Source organism: Furipterus horrens, unplaced genomic scaffold (assembly GCF_987537825.1).
Source record: "Furipterus horrens unplaced genomic scaffold, mFurHor1.1.pri manual_scaffold_2, whole genome shotgun sequence".
NCBI lineage: Eukaryota > Metazoa > Chordata > Mammalia > Chiroptera > Furipteridae > Furipterus > Furipterus horrens.
The window spans coordinates 4,439,124-4,453,826 of record NW_028327172.1 but is presented as its reverse complement, the minus strand read 5'-3'; the positions used below and the strand labels follow the sequence as shown (position 1 = coordinate 4,453,826).

The 14,703-nt window shown below is 56.8% G+C and overlaps 1 protein-coding gene across 2 annotated transcripts in view; it reads right to left on the bottom strand.

Annotated features, from left to right (window-relative positions):
- SPTBN2 (spectrin beta, non-erythrocytic 2) overlaps positions 1–14,189 on the bottom strand; it is a 36,375-nt gene extending 22,186 nt beyond the window's left edge. Inside the window, exons 1-7 of one of the 2 annotated variants that reach the window (XM_090257959.1) lie at positions 14,124–14,189; positions 7,248–7,426; positions 2,331–2,482; positions 1,724–1,897; positions 982–1,073; positions 747–827; positions 313–428 (exon numbers count right to left, since the gene is read on the bottom strand). In XM_090257959.1, the coding sequence (XP_090114085.1) occupies positions 313–428; positions 747–827; positions 982–1,073; positions 1,724–1,897; positions 2,331–2,482; positions 7,248–7,404 (772 nt within the window). In that variant the 5' untranslated portion in view covers positions 7,405–7,426; positions 14,124–14,189. Of the gene's footprint in view, positions 1–312; positions 429–746; positions 828–981; positions 1,074–1,723; positions 1,898–2,330; positions 2,483–4,874; positions 5,299–7,247; positions 7,427–14,123 lie in introns of those variants that run through there. The other variant, XM_090257958.1, reaches the window with a different exon arrangement.
- Between the last annotated feature and the right edge of the window lie 514 nt (positions 14,190–14,703).

Here is a 14,703-nt window from a genome sequence, read left to right as displayed (position 1 = left end):
CACAGAGGCCAAGCGACTGGCTCCAAGTCACAGAGCTGCTCCGTGGTAGGTCTGGGACAGAACCTCCTCCCAGGACTCTTTCTGTTACAGGGCTGCCGTTTGTCCTACAGCTTTAAAATTTTTTAAATCGAGATATAATTTTTACGGCATAAAGTTCACCCTTCGAAAGTATACTCTTCAGCAGCGGTTCTTAGTCAGCTCACAAGGTTGTGTAGCCATCACCACGATCTAATTCCAAAACGTTTTCATCACTCCCCAAAGGAACCCCCTGGGTCTCTGCCTGACAGCCTGTGTTTATATGGCTCCGCCCACCTTCAGGATCCAGCAGCTTCGTCAGGCCCAGCTCCTTCTCAGCCAGATTGAAAGCATTCTGCAGATTGTAGTGCGCGTTACACTTCCTCAGGGACTCGAAATCCAGCAGGTCTGGCCTGGGACGGAAGGAATATAGAAGTATCAAAAACAACTAACATCCTAACAAGGAAAAGCAAAGCCACTCTTTGTGTTACCCTGTCACTAAGTCCAGTGGGTCCAGAACCAGGCACCTGGGTCCACACTCACTGTTCCCGCGCCCCTTGCTTCCCATCGCCAGCCCTCTCTGCAACACCGTGCCCACGTCCTGGCTCCTCTCCCAGCGTCCATCGCTCAGGACTGCCACGGAGCTCGTCCCGTTGCCCGTCTACGTGTGGGCATACGCCGGGGTCATCAACCCCCCGCAGCTCCGCGGCCCGCCGGCCCCGCCCTCTCACCGGTGCTTGTGCACAATGGCGTTGAAGGCCAGCCCGTCTCTCCAGCTGGTGGTGAAGTTGTGCACGTTGACATTGGGATACCTGCGGGCAGAGGCCCAGGAAACCAGTGAGTCGGTCCCAGCCCCGGCCCGTGCCTGGAGGACAGACCCCCAGCCTGTGGTCCCTGCAGCCCGCCCTCCCCACTGCACAGCCTCGGGCGCCGGCCCCTCCGGGCCACGCTCCCGGGCAGCCTCACCCCGCGGTCTTCATCTGGCACCACAGCAGCAGCGCGTCCTTGGCAGACTTCTTCTCCTTATTGTCTTCTGTCTCCACACTGATGTCCTGGATCTAAGAGGGCGGGAAGGGAGGCCTTGACTCCCTGGAGAGGGGCTCCTGGAGTGACCGGAGATGCTCAGAGATACTCGGCAGGAAACTGCTCTTTAGACCCCTGCGAGCCTGGGGACCTTTCCTCCCAGGCTAGCGGCCATAAAACATCGGGTCAAAGGGGTAGAAGTCAGGACAGCGCAAGTCCCTTGAAGTGGAAGATGCAGGTTCCTCCAGGTGGGGAACTTCACGGGGACGAGCGAACGTTTTCTGAGAGTTGAGTTTCAAAGGTGAAGCAGACGGAGCTCTGCTTAGGGCTGGCAGAGCAGGGTGGCTGATCTTTTGAGGGAGGCAAGCAGTTTGAGGCAGGAGACTGAGCCAGTGGTCAGACCCCAAATGTAGTTCTAACACTCTCAGTGGTGAAGAACCAGCGTGTAAAACGTCTAGTACCTTTGGGACCAACATGTGGCCCTCCTGCACGTGACCAGAGCACAGACCATGACACAGGGAACTTGCCACATCCGTCTCTACCCGGTTTAATGAGGAGTCCTCCGATTGCTAACAAGGTTCTACACCCGTATGTGTATATTGATCACACCACGGATGGGCAGTGACCGCTCAGAGTGCAGCACCGAGGTGCTGGGCACTTCCTGAGTGACACCGGGCTGGGGTACCTGGAATCGAAGGATGATGGTCCAGACCAGCCCAAGGGTCAGACGATGGTTTCCGTCCACAATGTCGTGGGAGCCCATGTTTTCCAAGTGCACTTTCTGCTCCTTCAGAAACTGCAGGGCCTTGTCCACGTTTTCCAGGCAGTGGATCCGCATGCGGCCCTTCGTGGGCTTTGGCTGTTGAGGGTCAGGGCACACAAAGGCATGGAAGCGTGGGCCTCCTCCTTCTCCTTCCCTCCTGCCTCCCTGGGGCCCTGCTTTGTACACCTTCCCCGTGACCTCCCTCAGGAACATGAGGGCTGCCCTGGGGCTGGGCCCAAGTTCACGGAGCCAAAGCTGAGGTTGCAGATGAGGCTTGGGCCAGATTAAGATTCCCAAGGGAATTAATTGCACCCAGAGTGGGTGGGAAAAGAAATGTTTTCAATGGGGCCACTGTTTCTATCTCCATGAAGCAATGCTCCTGTTTAATCCATGCAGCAAAGCCTCTCAGAATGAAACCATCCTCTTGGCTGGGCGCAGCCAATGCTTTTTGCTCCAAGGCATCACTCTTGGAGGGACACTCCTGTGGTGTGTCCCCTTGACTACTGTTTCTCAGGCTCCCACAGCTCACCAGTGTTTCTCCCGAGAGCACCTCGAGGAGCCTCAGGAGGTTCCGTCCATCCCGGAGGTCGCTGTACAGGTCTCCCACCCGGCACGTCACCCGGGCCAGGTGTGAGTTCACCCACTTGGTGAAGGTTTTCTTCTGCACGGCTTCTCGCTCATCTGTGGTGGCAACACGGGGTCATTTCTGTCCTTAAGTACAGTTGCTTCCAACCTCCCATTGGTGGGGTTGTGGGGTGAGGGGGGTGGTGCCTGAGAGGCCAGAGGTGAATTCTGGGGACAGGGATGGGGGAGAAAGGTGGCCGAGAGGGAAATAACTTGAAGAGCAGGGAAATGAAGCAACTGGAATGAGATCATAGGCAAGGCAAAGGACAGAAAGAAGCAGGCTTTGAAAAGGAGGGCTGAGAGAAGTCAGAAGCAGCGGGGCACGGAGGGAAGGGCTGGAGTCTGGGACCAGGGTGCTGCTGTGTAACAGGAGGGAAACTGTTCCTTCCACCACCACCGCCTCACTTTTGTCTGTAAAATGGGCAGAATACTTTCTACTTCAGCGGGTCACTGTGCTGATTAAACGGGACAGACGTGTGAGGCACCTGGCACCAAACAGTCCTTCGATGAGTTTCTGTTCTACAGGTGTGATCTGACACCAAGAAAAGTGGCTCCGGCCCAGCAGGCGGGGTGGCTGTTCTCTTTGGGTGGGGGACAAATGGGAGGGCGTGGACTTAAATTACAGCAGCAGCTCTTCCAAGTGGCCATTAGAAGGATGTGACATTATGGAGCCTGCAGGGCTGCCTGAACCAGCTTGCTCTTCTGGGATAATTTAAAGAAGAGATGGGCTTTTCTGCGGCAGGTTCATTCAATGGGCTGCCAGGGATGCTGTCCCAGGAAGCCAACATTCCAACGTTGTTAAGAAAACTAAGGTCTTGCCCTGGCTGGTGCGGCTCAGTGGATTGAGCACTGGCCTGCGAACCAAAGGGTTGCTGGTTCGATTCCCAGTCAGGGCACATGCCTGGGCTGCGGGCCAGGTCCCTAGGTGGGGTGTGTGAGAGGTAACCACACATTGCTGTTTCTCTCCCGCTCTTTCTCCCTCCCTTCCCCTCTCTCTGAAATAAATTAAAAAATATATTTTTAAAAAGGATTTTTAAAAGAAAGAAAAATAAGGTCTTGAAGTTGGGAACAGAGAGAAGGGTGAGCCAAAGAAACATGGGGTATGTGTGTGTTGTGGGGCGGGGGAGGGGGGTAGTCAGGCAGAGTCAGGTGTCAATCATCTCAAAAAATGTGAGGAAATGTCCTGTGGCCTGGTCCACAGGGAGGGCCAGCTGAGGGGATGCTCTTAGGTCCCGCAGAAAAAGAAAAATTAAAAATGTCACCAATAACAAAGTGAGGGAAGAAGCTCAGGCCACTGGATGCTGCTTCGGCCAGTTCTCCCCAGGGGAGCCCAGTGCAAGGACCCAGCCCAAGTGGCCAGACCTGAGGAGTTGCTTGTTTCCCCTCTCAGGACCGGCCTCTCAGAAACCGAAAGACTCATCCCTCAACCTCACATTCCTGCGCACCTCACCCACACAGCACGGCGACACACCCATGTCTAGTCCTGCCTCTCCCACCGCCAACCCCTGCACCCGGGCCAACCTTGGGGTCCTGACAGCTGCCCAGCGCGGCACAGCCCATGCTCTGCAGCATCTGCGGGGAGGGTGCCTTTATGGCCTCTTTTCAGGGTCTATGGACTGAGCCAGGGATTTCCTGGACCACCGGCCATTTCTGGGTCTGCAGGGACTGTCCTGATGCCAGGCACACTGGGGTGAGGCTACATTGGCAGACGGGCCGAATCAAAGGGGAAGACATGGAAACAGTGGCAGCTCAGAGAAAAATGTGCAAAGCCAAGCGTCAAAGTGTCACTTTGTAAGGTGTCCACAACACCCCCGGACAAGCCCCACCGCAGAACACAGGGCCTTCCCGAGACACACTGAAATATTGGTGCCAGATGAACACACGCCCGCTCGGACGCATACCCGGGCCTGTCTGCACCCAGTCCCCCCAACACACTCCCCGGTCCCGCAGCATCGCCCCTCACACACACTCAGACACCCACGCAGAAACCCAGGGCAACGCTAGCAAGCCCGGGTCCCTTGGCCTCCTGGCTCACTCCCCCTCTCTGCTTCCACAAATATCCCAGCAGGCCCTCGTCTTCATGCCCACTGAAAGGGGACGCGTCAGGGAGCCGGTGCCGACGGCCTCCGTCTTTGCCTTTCCCGGCCTCGCCCGCGGCCTCCACGCCCGTGGTATTCGCCGGGGCTCACAGGCTGTGCCGCGCCCCGCAGGCCGGGCGGTCACACCCACTCACGCTCTCCCAGGCCCTTCCAGCGAGTGGGTCCCAGCCTGCCCCCATGCTGTCAGCATCCACGTATTTTCTGGCCACTTGTAATTATTCCCCTGGCACACTGGCCCCCAACACAGACGCCTGAGTCACAGCCAATGTTCCATTCTGAGCTCTCCGCTCTGGCTCCTCTCCCACGCCCCAGGTCCCCTCTCCCCACTCCCTTCTGCCCAAGCGGCTCACCTTGAAGCTGTTTGAAGCGTCCTTCCAGCACGCTGGCATACTGAGCGGGGTTGATGAAGGCGGCTGGTGAGAGCAGGAGCCCCCCGGGGTTCTGAGACCCCTCCACAGCCTCAAAGTAAAACTCACCAGCCCCGTTCAGGCTGTGCCCGGGCACCCTGCTCACTCCATTCCCATTCATGGTGCCTGCTGCCTCCTACAGGGCCTGGGACCCAGAGTCCATGCCCTGTCCGCACGGAGGGAGGGGGGGGCAGGGCAGCAGGTTCTGCCTCCCCTGGATCCTGGGATCGGGAGAGGCTGGGGTCCCAGGGGGTGGCGGGCGGAGGTTCAAGGATAGTAGAAGTTCAAGAAGTTGGGAAAAGGAGCTACAGGATGTCTGGGCTGCCGAACTCCCAGACAGGCAGCAGGGCGCACCTTGCTGTGGGGAGAAGAGACAGGGGCAGCTCCAGACAAACAGGTTGGACAGTCCCGGGGGAGGGGTGGGGGCGGGGCCTGCGGGCTGGGGCAGGGCCAGGCCCTGCGGGGGCGGGAGGGAGCCGCCAGCCTCTCCGAGACCTGCCCATCAGGCTCCGAGTTGCCTAAGAGCGCGGAAGAGCAACAGAGGGCTTCCCCAGACAAAGTCCTGCTTCCCGAAGGTTTTCACGTGCGACTAGGATGGCCCCTGTCTGTGGGACGCTGGGGGGTGCCCCGTTAGGACTTGGGCTTTGATCCCCAGCTCAGAGAGCAGGGAAAGAGAAATGGCGATGTCCCCTTATCTGTGAAATCAGCGGTGGTATCCCTCCCACTGGCTCGTTTTCGTCACCTTCAGTTCCTGCCCTTCCTGGGCACTGGGCCCACCAGGCCCCCAGTGTACCCGCCGCTGGGCACTCTACCAGACTCCCTTCCTCCCCCGCTCGGGCTTCAGCTCCTGTCCCTTACAGCCTACCCTGCCTCTCTCCCACCTTCATTCATTCAGCATCTGCCTGGCACCCACTAGTGCGGGGTGCCGTGCGAGGCAGAGCCCGTGCAGAGGGGCCTCTTCAGGGAGCCCAGCTCAGTGGTGGACATAAGCACCCATTGACAGCGCGGGGCACAGACATCGCAGCAGTCCCCGGCGTCATGTGTGGTGTGCTTGCAGACATCACGGCAGGTCGAGAGGCTACATGCATCTAAGGTCAGGGCACCAGGGAAGCGTTCCCCCAGAGAGGTGACATGCTCTGTAACCCATGTCTTCTGTCTCCTCCCATCTACAGAAGCACTGATAGGAGTATTTTACAAGCTAGCCTGAAGGCCCAACCAGAAGGACAGAGAAACCCAGGAGAAAATGATTAGGGGTCCCCAGACATGGGGGTCCTTAGCCTGGTGCTGGGCTGGCTGAAAAGAATTACCCAGAGAGCTTAAAAACCCTGATTTCGGGACCATGTATCTGAAGATTCTAATTCAAGTGTCCAGGAAGGGGATTGGGAACCTGCACTTACAAAATCAGCCCGGGTGATTCTGTAAAAAGGGTGGCCAGGCATGGGGACCACCCCCTTCAGTGTCTCCCTTCTTGCAGGAGGCCATCCCACCCATGCTGAAAGCACCGCCTCTCAGGAGGGAGTGGATGGGACCCTCCCACTGCACTGGGCTGGGAAGCCTGCAGATCAGTGGGAAAGACAAGGGTGGGATGGAGTAGGATAGTCTGATGGGTGGGTGGCCCTGGGGTGTGTGGGTGACTCAGCCCCACGCAGGCAGAACCAGCCACTGGTGGTGTCAGGTGGCAGCTGCACTCTTGTTGCCATGACAATTCTTCCAGGGAACTCAGGGAGGCCTGTCCAACGGGTTTGTTTGTGCTTGGAGGAGCGAAGGGGAGAGCCCAGGCCGTAGGGGAGGGCAGGAGCCAGGCAGAAAGCACACCAGGGAAACCAGGGGAGGGAAGAAGGCACCTGCTTCGGGGAACAGGTAGATGAAATAATGGGAGGAACAGGCAGCAGGTGGAAAGAACAGGTGGGGAGGGAGCGGAGAGGCTAATGGACTGAGAGGGAGAACAGGTGTGAGGGATGACAGTGGGAATCAATGAAGACACAAGGGGATGAAAGGTAAAGGACAGGTGGGTGGAAATGAATAGCAAGACAAAGGGCAAAAGAATTAGGGACATGACTCAGGGACAGAGGCCAGAGAGTCAGCATGACTTCTCTATGCTGTGGGGAAGGAAGCTGGGGAACATTCTGGATTGCATGAAGTTTGTTCTTCAGGCTGAAGTTGGGGACCCGGGGTTTGACAGGGCAGTCTGCATTTCCCACTCTAGTGTAGCAGCTTAGAAAGGAAAATGGCCTTCCCATGAAGTTCAGGGCTCCTCATGACAAGTTTCTGTCCCCAGCATCCTCGGCATCTCCCCAGGCCCTCCCCTGATCTCACCTGCCAGGGCCTTAATTCGAGACCTCTCAAAGAGGCGGGCTGAGCTGCTGTCATTGTCCCAGTCCGAGTCGGGCAGGTCCCAGCGATTGTTGATGTCACTGTACTGTCCCTGGATCTCCAAACTGTCGAAGTCTGTGGGTGACAGGGTGCTGCTCATGGTGGTGGGTGGCCTCCCGCTCCTGCAAGGGGGAATGTGGCTGGTGAGGGGCATCTTGGGGCCACTGAGCCCACCACTCACCACGTCCTCTCCTCCTGCCCTAGATCTGCTCGCTCTCCTGACAGCCGAAGATTGTGGTTGGTTTTCTGTCCCTGGAAATCAGTCCCCGGTGGGAGAGGGGAAGCTGTCAGGGGGAAGCAGAGGGACGGGGCACACATGGAGTGAGGCAGGAAGGCAACGGTGTCTCAGAGCAAAGCCATGGGAAGGACTCCAGAGCCTCAGGCCAGAGGGGGACAGTGGACAGACAGAGCCGGGGCTTTCAGTGTGGTTCAGGACAGCAGCGTGTGAACTGGGGTGATTCAGGAAGCAGGAATGGGGCCCTGTGAGCAGTAATGAGTATAAACCAGAGTTCTTCTATTCCTGGGCCCTACAAACTGTTCCGAGCCCCTCCTCTGTATCCTGCAGGGGATTTGAGATTAAAAGATCGAGATTCACCCTTGAGCTGTGACACACCTATGATGCACCCAAAGACTGAGGAGCTGCTAGGTTATATGGATAGGGTGCCCAGGAGTTCAAAGGAGGACACAGTGCGGTTCTCCCTTTTGTTTCCTGTGTGTGTGTGTGTGTGACAGGGAATGCTTCATAGGTGCTTGAAAAATGTCACCTGTGACACATGCATCACCTTATCACCCCCGTTTCAGAGATGAGGAAGCTGCCCCGGGAAAGTTAAGTCACGGTTCAGGGTCTCACAGCTGGAAGGAGCAGAGCTGGGTTTTGAAGTGAGTTTCTTTCTGACTGGGTGACAAGCTCTTAATCACAATATTTACATGTTCCTCGAACTTCCTGGAGCCCTTCCAAGCTCCCTGGGAGAGATCAGCCCCTAACGCTCCCTTCTAGGGCTCAGGTTGGGAAAATCAGGACCAGGTACGTTTGCCAGCACTACTTACGACTGTGTTACGCAAACAAACTCTGTCCTTCTCAAAACTAACGAATGAGCTTCAGGTTAGCCGCCAGGGATTGAAAAAACAACCTTCACTGTCCAAAGTTCCCGTGTAACTCACCACTCAGTGGCCATCCAAGGGAATGGAGGGGGCTGGATCTGCAACTTTATCCAAACACCCAAATTCTGCATCTCTCATCTTCCTAGTACCTCTCAAATACAAACATATATTTCAATCCTTAGAGCCACTTCCTAGGGTCGGGGCTATGATCTTGGTAGCCTCTGGTTCTGGAGAGGAGGTACAGAGAACCTCTTGTGTGGTTTTGGGGAAGGAAGAAATGGGGGAAGTGAGATGTTGGGATATTGGGTGAGGAGGGAGGTGTGTTCCCATGGGTGCACAGGGCAGAACTTGGCTTGTCTTTCATGGTTCCATGAAGCTGAACCTGACCCGCCCACGTGAAGGCCAGCACTGCGTGCCCCTCCCCTTTCTCCCACAAAGCACGCACAGGGGCTTTCCCGGGAGCAGTGCTGATGGGGTGGGAAGGAGCTAGGGTCTAAGTTCCTAGATTTTGGCTTTCATTCCTGTAACACGTGGTTCTCAACCTTCCTAATGCCGTGACCCTTTAGTACAGCTCCTCATGTTGCGGTGACCCCCAACCATGAAGTTATTTTCGTTGCTACTTCATAACTGTAATTTTGCTACTGTTATGAATCGTAATGTAAATATCTGATATGCAGGGTGTATTTTCATCGTTACAAATTGAACATAATTAAAGCATTGTGATTAATCACAAAAACAATATGTAATTATATATGTGTTTTTTGATGGTCTTAGGCGACCCCTGTGAAAGGGTCGTTCAAACCCCAAAGGGGTCGCGACCCACAGGTTGAGAACAGCAGCTGTAACAGGACAGAGAGTGTCGTTCCCACCAGGCCTCCTTTCTCGCTTAAAATCCATCATGTCCCCTAACAGATTCTTTGAATTTGCTCTGTAAATATTTATATTATAGAAATAAACTCTAGGTCAGAGTTGAGTCACCCTGAGCAAAGAGTGTTGTGGACAAGGTGTGACCTGAGCTAGAGTCACCTACTACTCTCAGCCGCTGAACGTGAAAGCAGCCCAGGACCATCTCAATTCCGTTCTTTGCGGCCCCTCCCCCGCAGCCACGCTCACGCTTAGCTCTGGGATGGGCATTTTTAGCACTCACACCCTCCCTGCACAGACCTCCCCATGAAGACGCCTACATACACCGCCCCTTTTCCTTTATATCAGGCGTCACAAACCTGTTAACGCCAGCCCCCACGAGTGTGGCCAGTAAACTGTCTAAAAACAAGTGATCTTGGATCCCTCTCAGGGGGGCCCGCACTCTCCATTTCTCTGCAGGCCCCACCCCTCCCTTTCGTCTCCTTCCCAGCCACACCATGTATTTTTATTACCTGCCTGGCCCGTGAAAGCCTGTGAGGTTTCCAAGTCCTGCCTTACATCTTTGTGCTTACTCCACAAAGAGCAGAAACTTAAAGAAGTGGACTGTCGCCCTGGCTGGTGTGACTCAGTGGACTGAGCACCGGCCTGAGAACCAAAGTGTCGCCTGTTTGAGTCCCAGTCAGGGCACATGCCTGGGTTTTGGGCCAGGTCCCCAGCTGGGGGTGTGCCAGAGGCAACCACACTTTGATGTCCCTCTCCCTCTCTTTCTCCCTCCCTTCCCCTCTCTCTAAAAATAAATAAATAAAATCTTTAAAAAAAAAAAGTGGACTGTCTGACCCAGTTTCCAAACTACTGTGTGTCCCTGGGGCCCCTGGAAGTTGACAAAACCTAAACATAGACTGCTTTGGCTTCCTTTTGGCGGCCCCACTTGGTCCTCCCACAGGATCATTTTGGGGCCTAGGCACGGGATCCAGCCCTTCCGGTGAGGTCCAGCTGTTGGCGCCTCTATGTGGAAGCCTGTCACCTGGGGGAGAAAGGTATGGAGTTGGAACCCCCCCTTTTCCCAGATAAAATTTCAGCCGCTTAAATGCTCCTTTGGCCAAATCAAATCTTGACATACGTGCTTTGCATCCTGGGTTTCTGAAGATGCCGCCATATAGAAAAGGAACCGAGATGGCACCGATGTCCTTAGGTCACAGCTCCTCATCAGGTCGCCATGTTGGGAGTTGGGACTCCACGGAGTGGGTTCCTATAGACTTGCCTGTGAACAGTGCTCTCTGGTGGCTCTGAGCTCCTATTCCCTTGTTTCTGAGTTTCAGTTTTCAAGCATTTGGGCTCCGCAGCCCCCTGGCCTTCTGGAGACTATGCTGTGTTCTCTGTCCCCTGCTGCTATCTCGGGATCCCTACAGTATTCCATTGGAGCGTCTCCTACGCAGATCCTGCCCTGGTTTGTTTTCACTGGGTGTCTTGTTCCTCCTCTACAATCTGGGTTTCCGTTTTCACACGTCCTTGGTCTGCTTGCCCCTCAGCCCGGGAACCCCAGTCTCTGTCTGTACTGGAGAATTGTCAGCCCTCTTCTCCTGCATGGATCCCTGAAGTCTGGACAGAGGGCGGCACAGCAGCTAATCCAGATTACAGTTCACCAGCACTTTATTCTTAGCCACTGACCTCGAGGCTGGACCCAAGTAGCTTACATTGTTCATGCTAGAATAAAGCCAACTTCTTCTGCCAGCTGCAAGCTGGGGGTCCCCCTAGATCCCAAATGCTTCTGACTGCAGCCTGCTCAGCTGGAGCCAGTGCCGAAGGATCCTCCAGGGCAGCTGCCTGCTTCCCCTTTCCCCAGCATTCAAAGCTAGAAATCCTATCCCTGGGGCCAGAGTCTGTCTCCTTCCTGATTTCCTCCCCTCACCACATCCTCCTCCTGATTAATTCTTGACCTCCCTCAGAGAGAGCTGGTCACTCCCCGCTCTGTGTTCCCGCAGCCCTGCAGCACGCTGCTATTATTGTACTTATCACATTGTATTACAGTCAGCTGTTTATGTGTCTTTCTGCCTCTCTGCTTTTAACACACTGAGGACAGGGGCTGTGTTTCCTGAGCCCGGCACAATAGGTAGTCAATAAAGAGATACTGAATGAATAGGCCGTAATTCCTGCTTGCTTTTCTTTCTGGTTTCCTTTCTGCCATTGAATTAGTCTTTCTCAGAGCTAGAGAAAAAGCGCAGGGAACAGAGGGAGCGGAGGAGCGGAGGAGCTCAGCCGGAGGGCTCTCAGGGCTGAGTTCCACAGTTCAGGGCCAGGGAGCTTCAGACCTGCATGAATCACAATGAGGAGGGGCGTGGGGGGTGGTGGTGGTGGTGGTGAAAACAGATCGCTGGGCCTGCTCCCAGAGTTTCTGATTCCATAGGTCTGGGGTGGGGCTTGGCAATCTGCATTTTTAACCTATTTCCAGTTGACTCTAAAGCTACTGGTCTGGGGACCACACATTGAGGGCCACATTATCCCAAGGTAAGGAGCACAGTTAGAATGGCTTAGAGGAGTTATGAGAACAGAGAAGACACAAAGTGAGGTTAGCTTCCCATGCTCAACCCAAATATAACTTCCCCTCAGAAACCCCAAGACCCAGAGAGCCGGAAGCCTTGGGCGATGAGGGGAAAATGAAGATGGATTGGGCTCTGGCTCTAAGGAGACAGATCGAGCTGATGGCCCGACACAGGCGAATCACAAATGTGCAGAAGGAGGGCGGCGTGGGTAGAGACGCCATAGGGAGGCAGGGCTGAACAAATGACAGCGGGGTGAATAATAGATTGGAAGAAATGGGGACTTCGGCAAAGTAAAAATCTTATTGACTCAAAGTATGAGTGGACCAGCAGAGAGAAAAACGGAAAAAGAAATCACAAACAAACAGAATCCCAACCGGGTTCTCTCCGGGCTGTGTTCCTGAAGAAGCAAGCACAGGAAGTGTCCCAGGAGGCACTGAGGACCTGGGCGGCAGAGAGGGGCTGTGTTTTGTTTGATCTCCTGTAGAATCCTCTCCTCAGAGCAGAATTATTCATTCCCTTGCTACCCCCTTCCCCAAGCCTGTGACCCACGGGTTACATCGGTTTCTCACCAAATCTAAGATCCATGTTAGCTTTTTCCTCCCTAGTCCTTTGCTGTTCTGAATACGTTGAGAGGTTGCCCAGTACCTCAAGCTAAGACACATATTTGGAATTCAACTCTGCCCCCTCCATCTTCGTGGAAAACTGGTTTGTGGGTACCCTGTCCATGCCTGAACCAGCTCTCCAGCCTGGAATTGTGGCTGCTTGCCGAGGCGAGGGCAGCTGAGAAACAGCTCACCGAGACAGCGTGTAGCAGGTTAGGACAGGGGCAAGCTTGCCGCCCAGACAAGCAGGCAGCGCCGCGGGTGTAAGGGGGGAAGGTCGTTGGGAGCCAGAGCGGGTGGTAAAGGCCGGCTGTGGCGCTGGAGTTGGGACACCCCAGCCGGGAGGCCTTGCCCGGGAGCTCTGTGCGGGGTGGACGCCAAGCCCTCAGGATGTCTCATCCACCGAGACACCTTACACCCAGCCTCCCCATCACCCAAGGGGGCTTCATTCTCTCTCTGCCAGTGTTCTGGGCACTACAGACAACGGTGTCCCCCTCTCACACACACTGTGAGGACGCATGAAGGAGAGCATGGAGCCAGTTGCCAAAGAGGCGTGCAGAAGCTAACCCGGGTTCAGGGGGAGCCGCCAGCCAGCCCCCCGAGAGAAGCCGGCGCTCGCAGACGAGCGGCAGAGCCGGCTCAGCGTGGCCGCGGCCACCGGACCGCAGCCGGCCGGTCCGCCCAGGAGCCTCAGCCACGGCCTGCGGGGTCGCACACAGTCTGCGCCCAGCCGACCCGACGCGACCCGACCCCGTGACGCGTTGGTCAGGCCCCGCGCTGCCAGGCTCTTCTCTCGGCTGCAGGCGGGCCCGCGCCGCCCGAGCCTTCACCCCCGCCGCCCGCACTCCGGCATCGGGGTGGCTGGCGCGGGACTCGCTCTTCTGTCCCCGGGACCGGACGGGAGCGCGAGACGGGAGCCGCATCCTCTCTCCGCGGCCGGACCCCGACCCCGACCCCGCGGCCCGCACGCGGCTGCACAATGCGCGCCGCCCCGCGGGCCCGGACAAAGCGGGCCGGGGCGCCGGCACCTACCTCCGAGCGGAGCTCCGGCCCCGCAGGCGGGACAAGGGCGGGCGGGCGGGGGCGCGCCTCTGGCCGCCGCGCCCGCAGCCCGACCACGAGGGGCGGTTGCGGGCGGCAGCGGGACGCCCGGCGGGTGGTGGGCGGGCGCTGTCACGGGGCGCTGGGGGCGCGTGGGGCCGGTGGCGGCAGGGCGCGTGGCGGCGTGCGGGCGCGAGCGGGGGGTGGGGGGGCTGCGGCGCCGCGGAAAGAGGACAATAGCCTCCCCCTTCCGCAGGCCGCCGGCTCCCGCGGGAGGCCCGGGACCATCTGGAGCGGGCGGCCCCGCGGGGCTCCGGGCGGGGTCCGAATCACCCGCTCCCCGCCCGGCGCCATGGCAACCGCGGCCCCTCCAGGCTCTCCGCGCAGCTTCCTTGCCCGGGGTCGCTGACCTTCCCCGGGGCAAATGCTGCGGCAGCTCCGCGACCAGCTTCCACCCCCTCCCCGCCTTCCCTGCGGGTGGCCCCCATAACCCCGCCTTTCGGGTTTCGCCAGCCCGAGTCACCCCCAGGCCGTCTGCCACCGCCTCCCCTCCTCCCCAGCTTACCGGGCTCGGTCTCCGCAGTTTGCTCACCCCACTTTGGTTCCTACTCCGATTTTCGTCCACAATCTGTATCCCCTGGACACGCAATCCTTCCTTTAACGGCACTCACCGCCCAGAAGGCTTCCCAATCTCCAGCCTGTCTTCCTTTTCAAAATTTCCTCTTTCGGCACCTCCAGCTCATCTCCCTTTAAGCATTTCTTCCACCCATCCGCTCTCTCTTCCGTCCTCCTTCAGGCAGGTAGGCCGGCTCTCTCTCCCAAAGCATCTCCATGGTACATGTGGTGGAGACCCGCCTTCTCGCAGATCAGATTCCCTGAACAGTCATCACCGCAGCTCCTCGCAGCTCCTTGCAGCTCCTTCTCCGCTCCTCTCATTTATCAGCCAGAATTCCGGCCTACTCACTGCCTTAAGAGGCAGTGGGGGTGGGGATGCACATTTCTGGGCCTGCCACAGCTGACTCCTTGGTTAGTGGCGTCTGAGTGGTCTAAGGTCTAAGGTCATTACCTAAGTCTGCTTAGGAGAGAAAAGAATTACGCTCAAGTAATAACAGAGTTATGAAGTGCCCTGTTGGTGATAAAAGTACACTTTATCTCCTGTGACCCTGACCCCCACCCCCATTCCAGCTCAAAGAAATAGGTACTATTCTTCCAGACTAGGAAACTAAGCTCAGAGATGAACCAGTAACAATA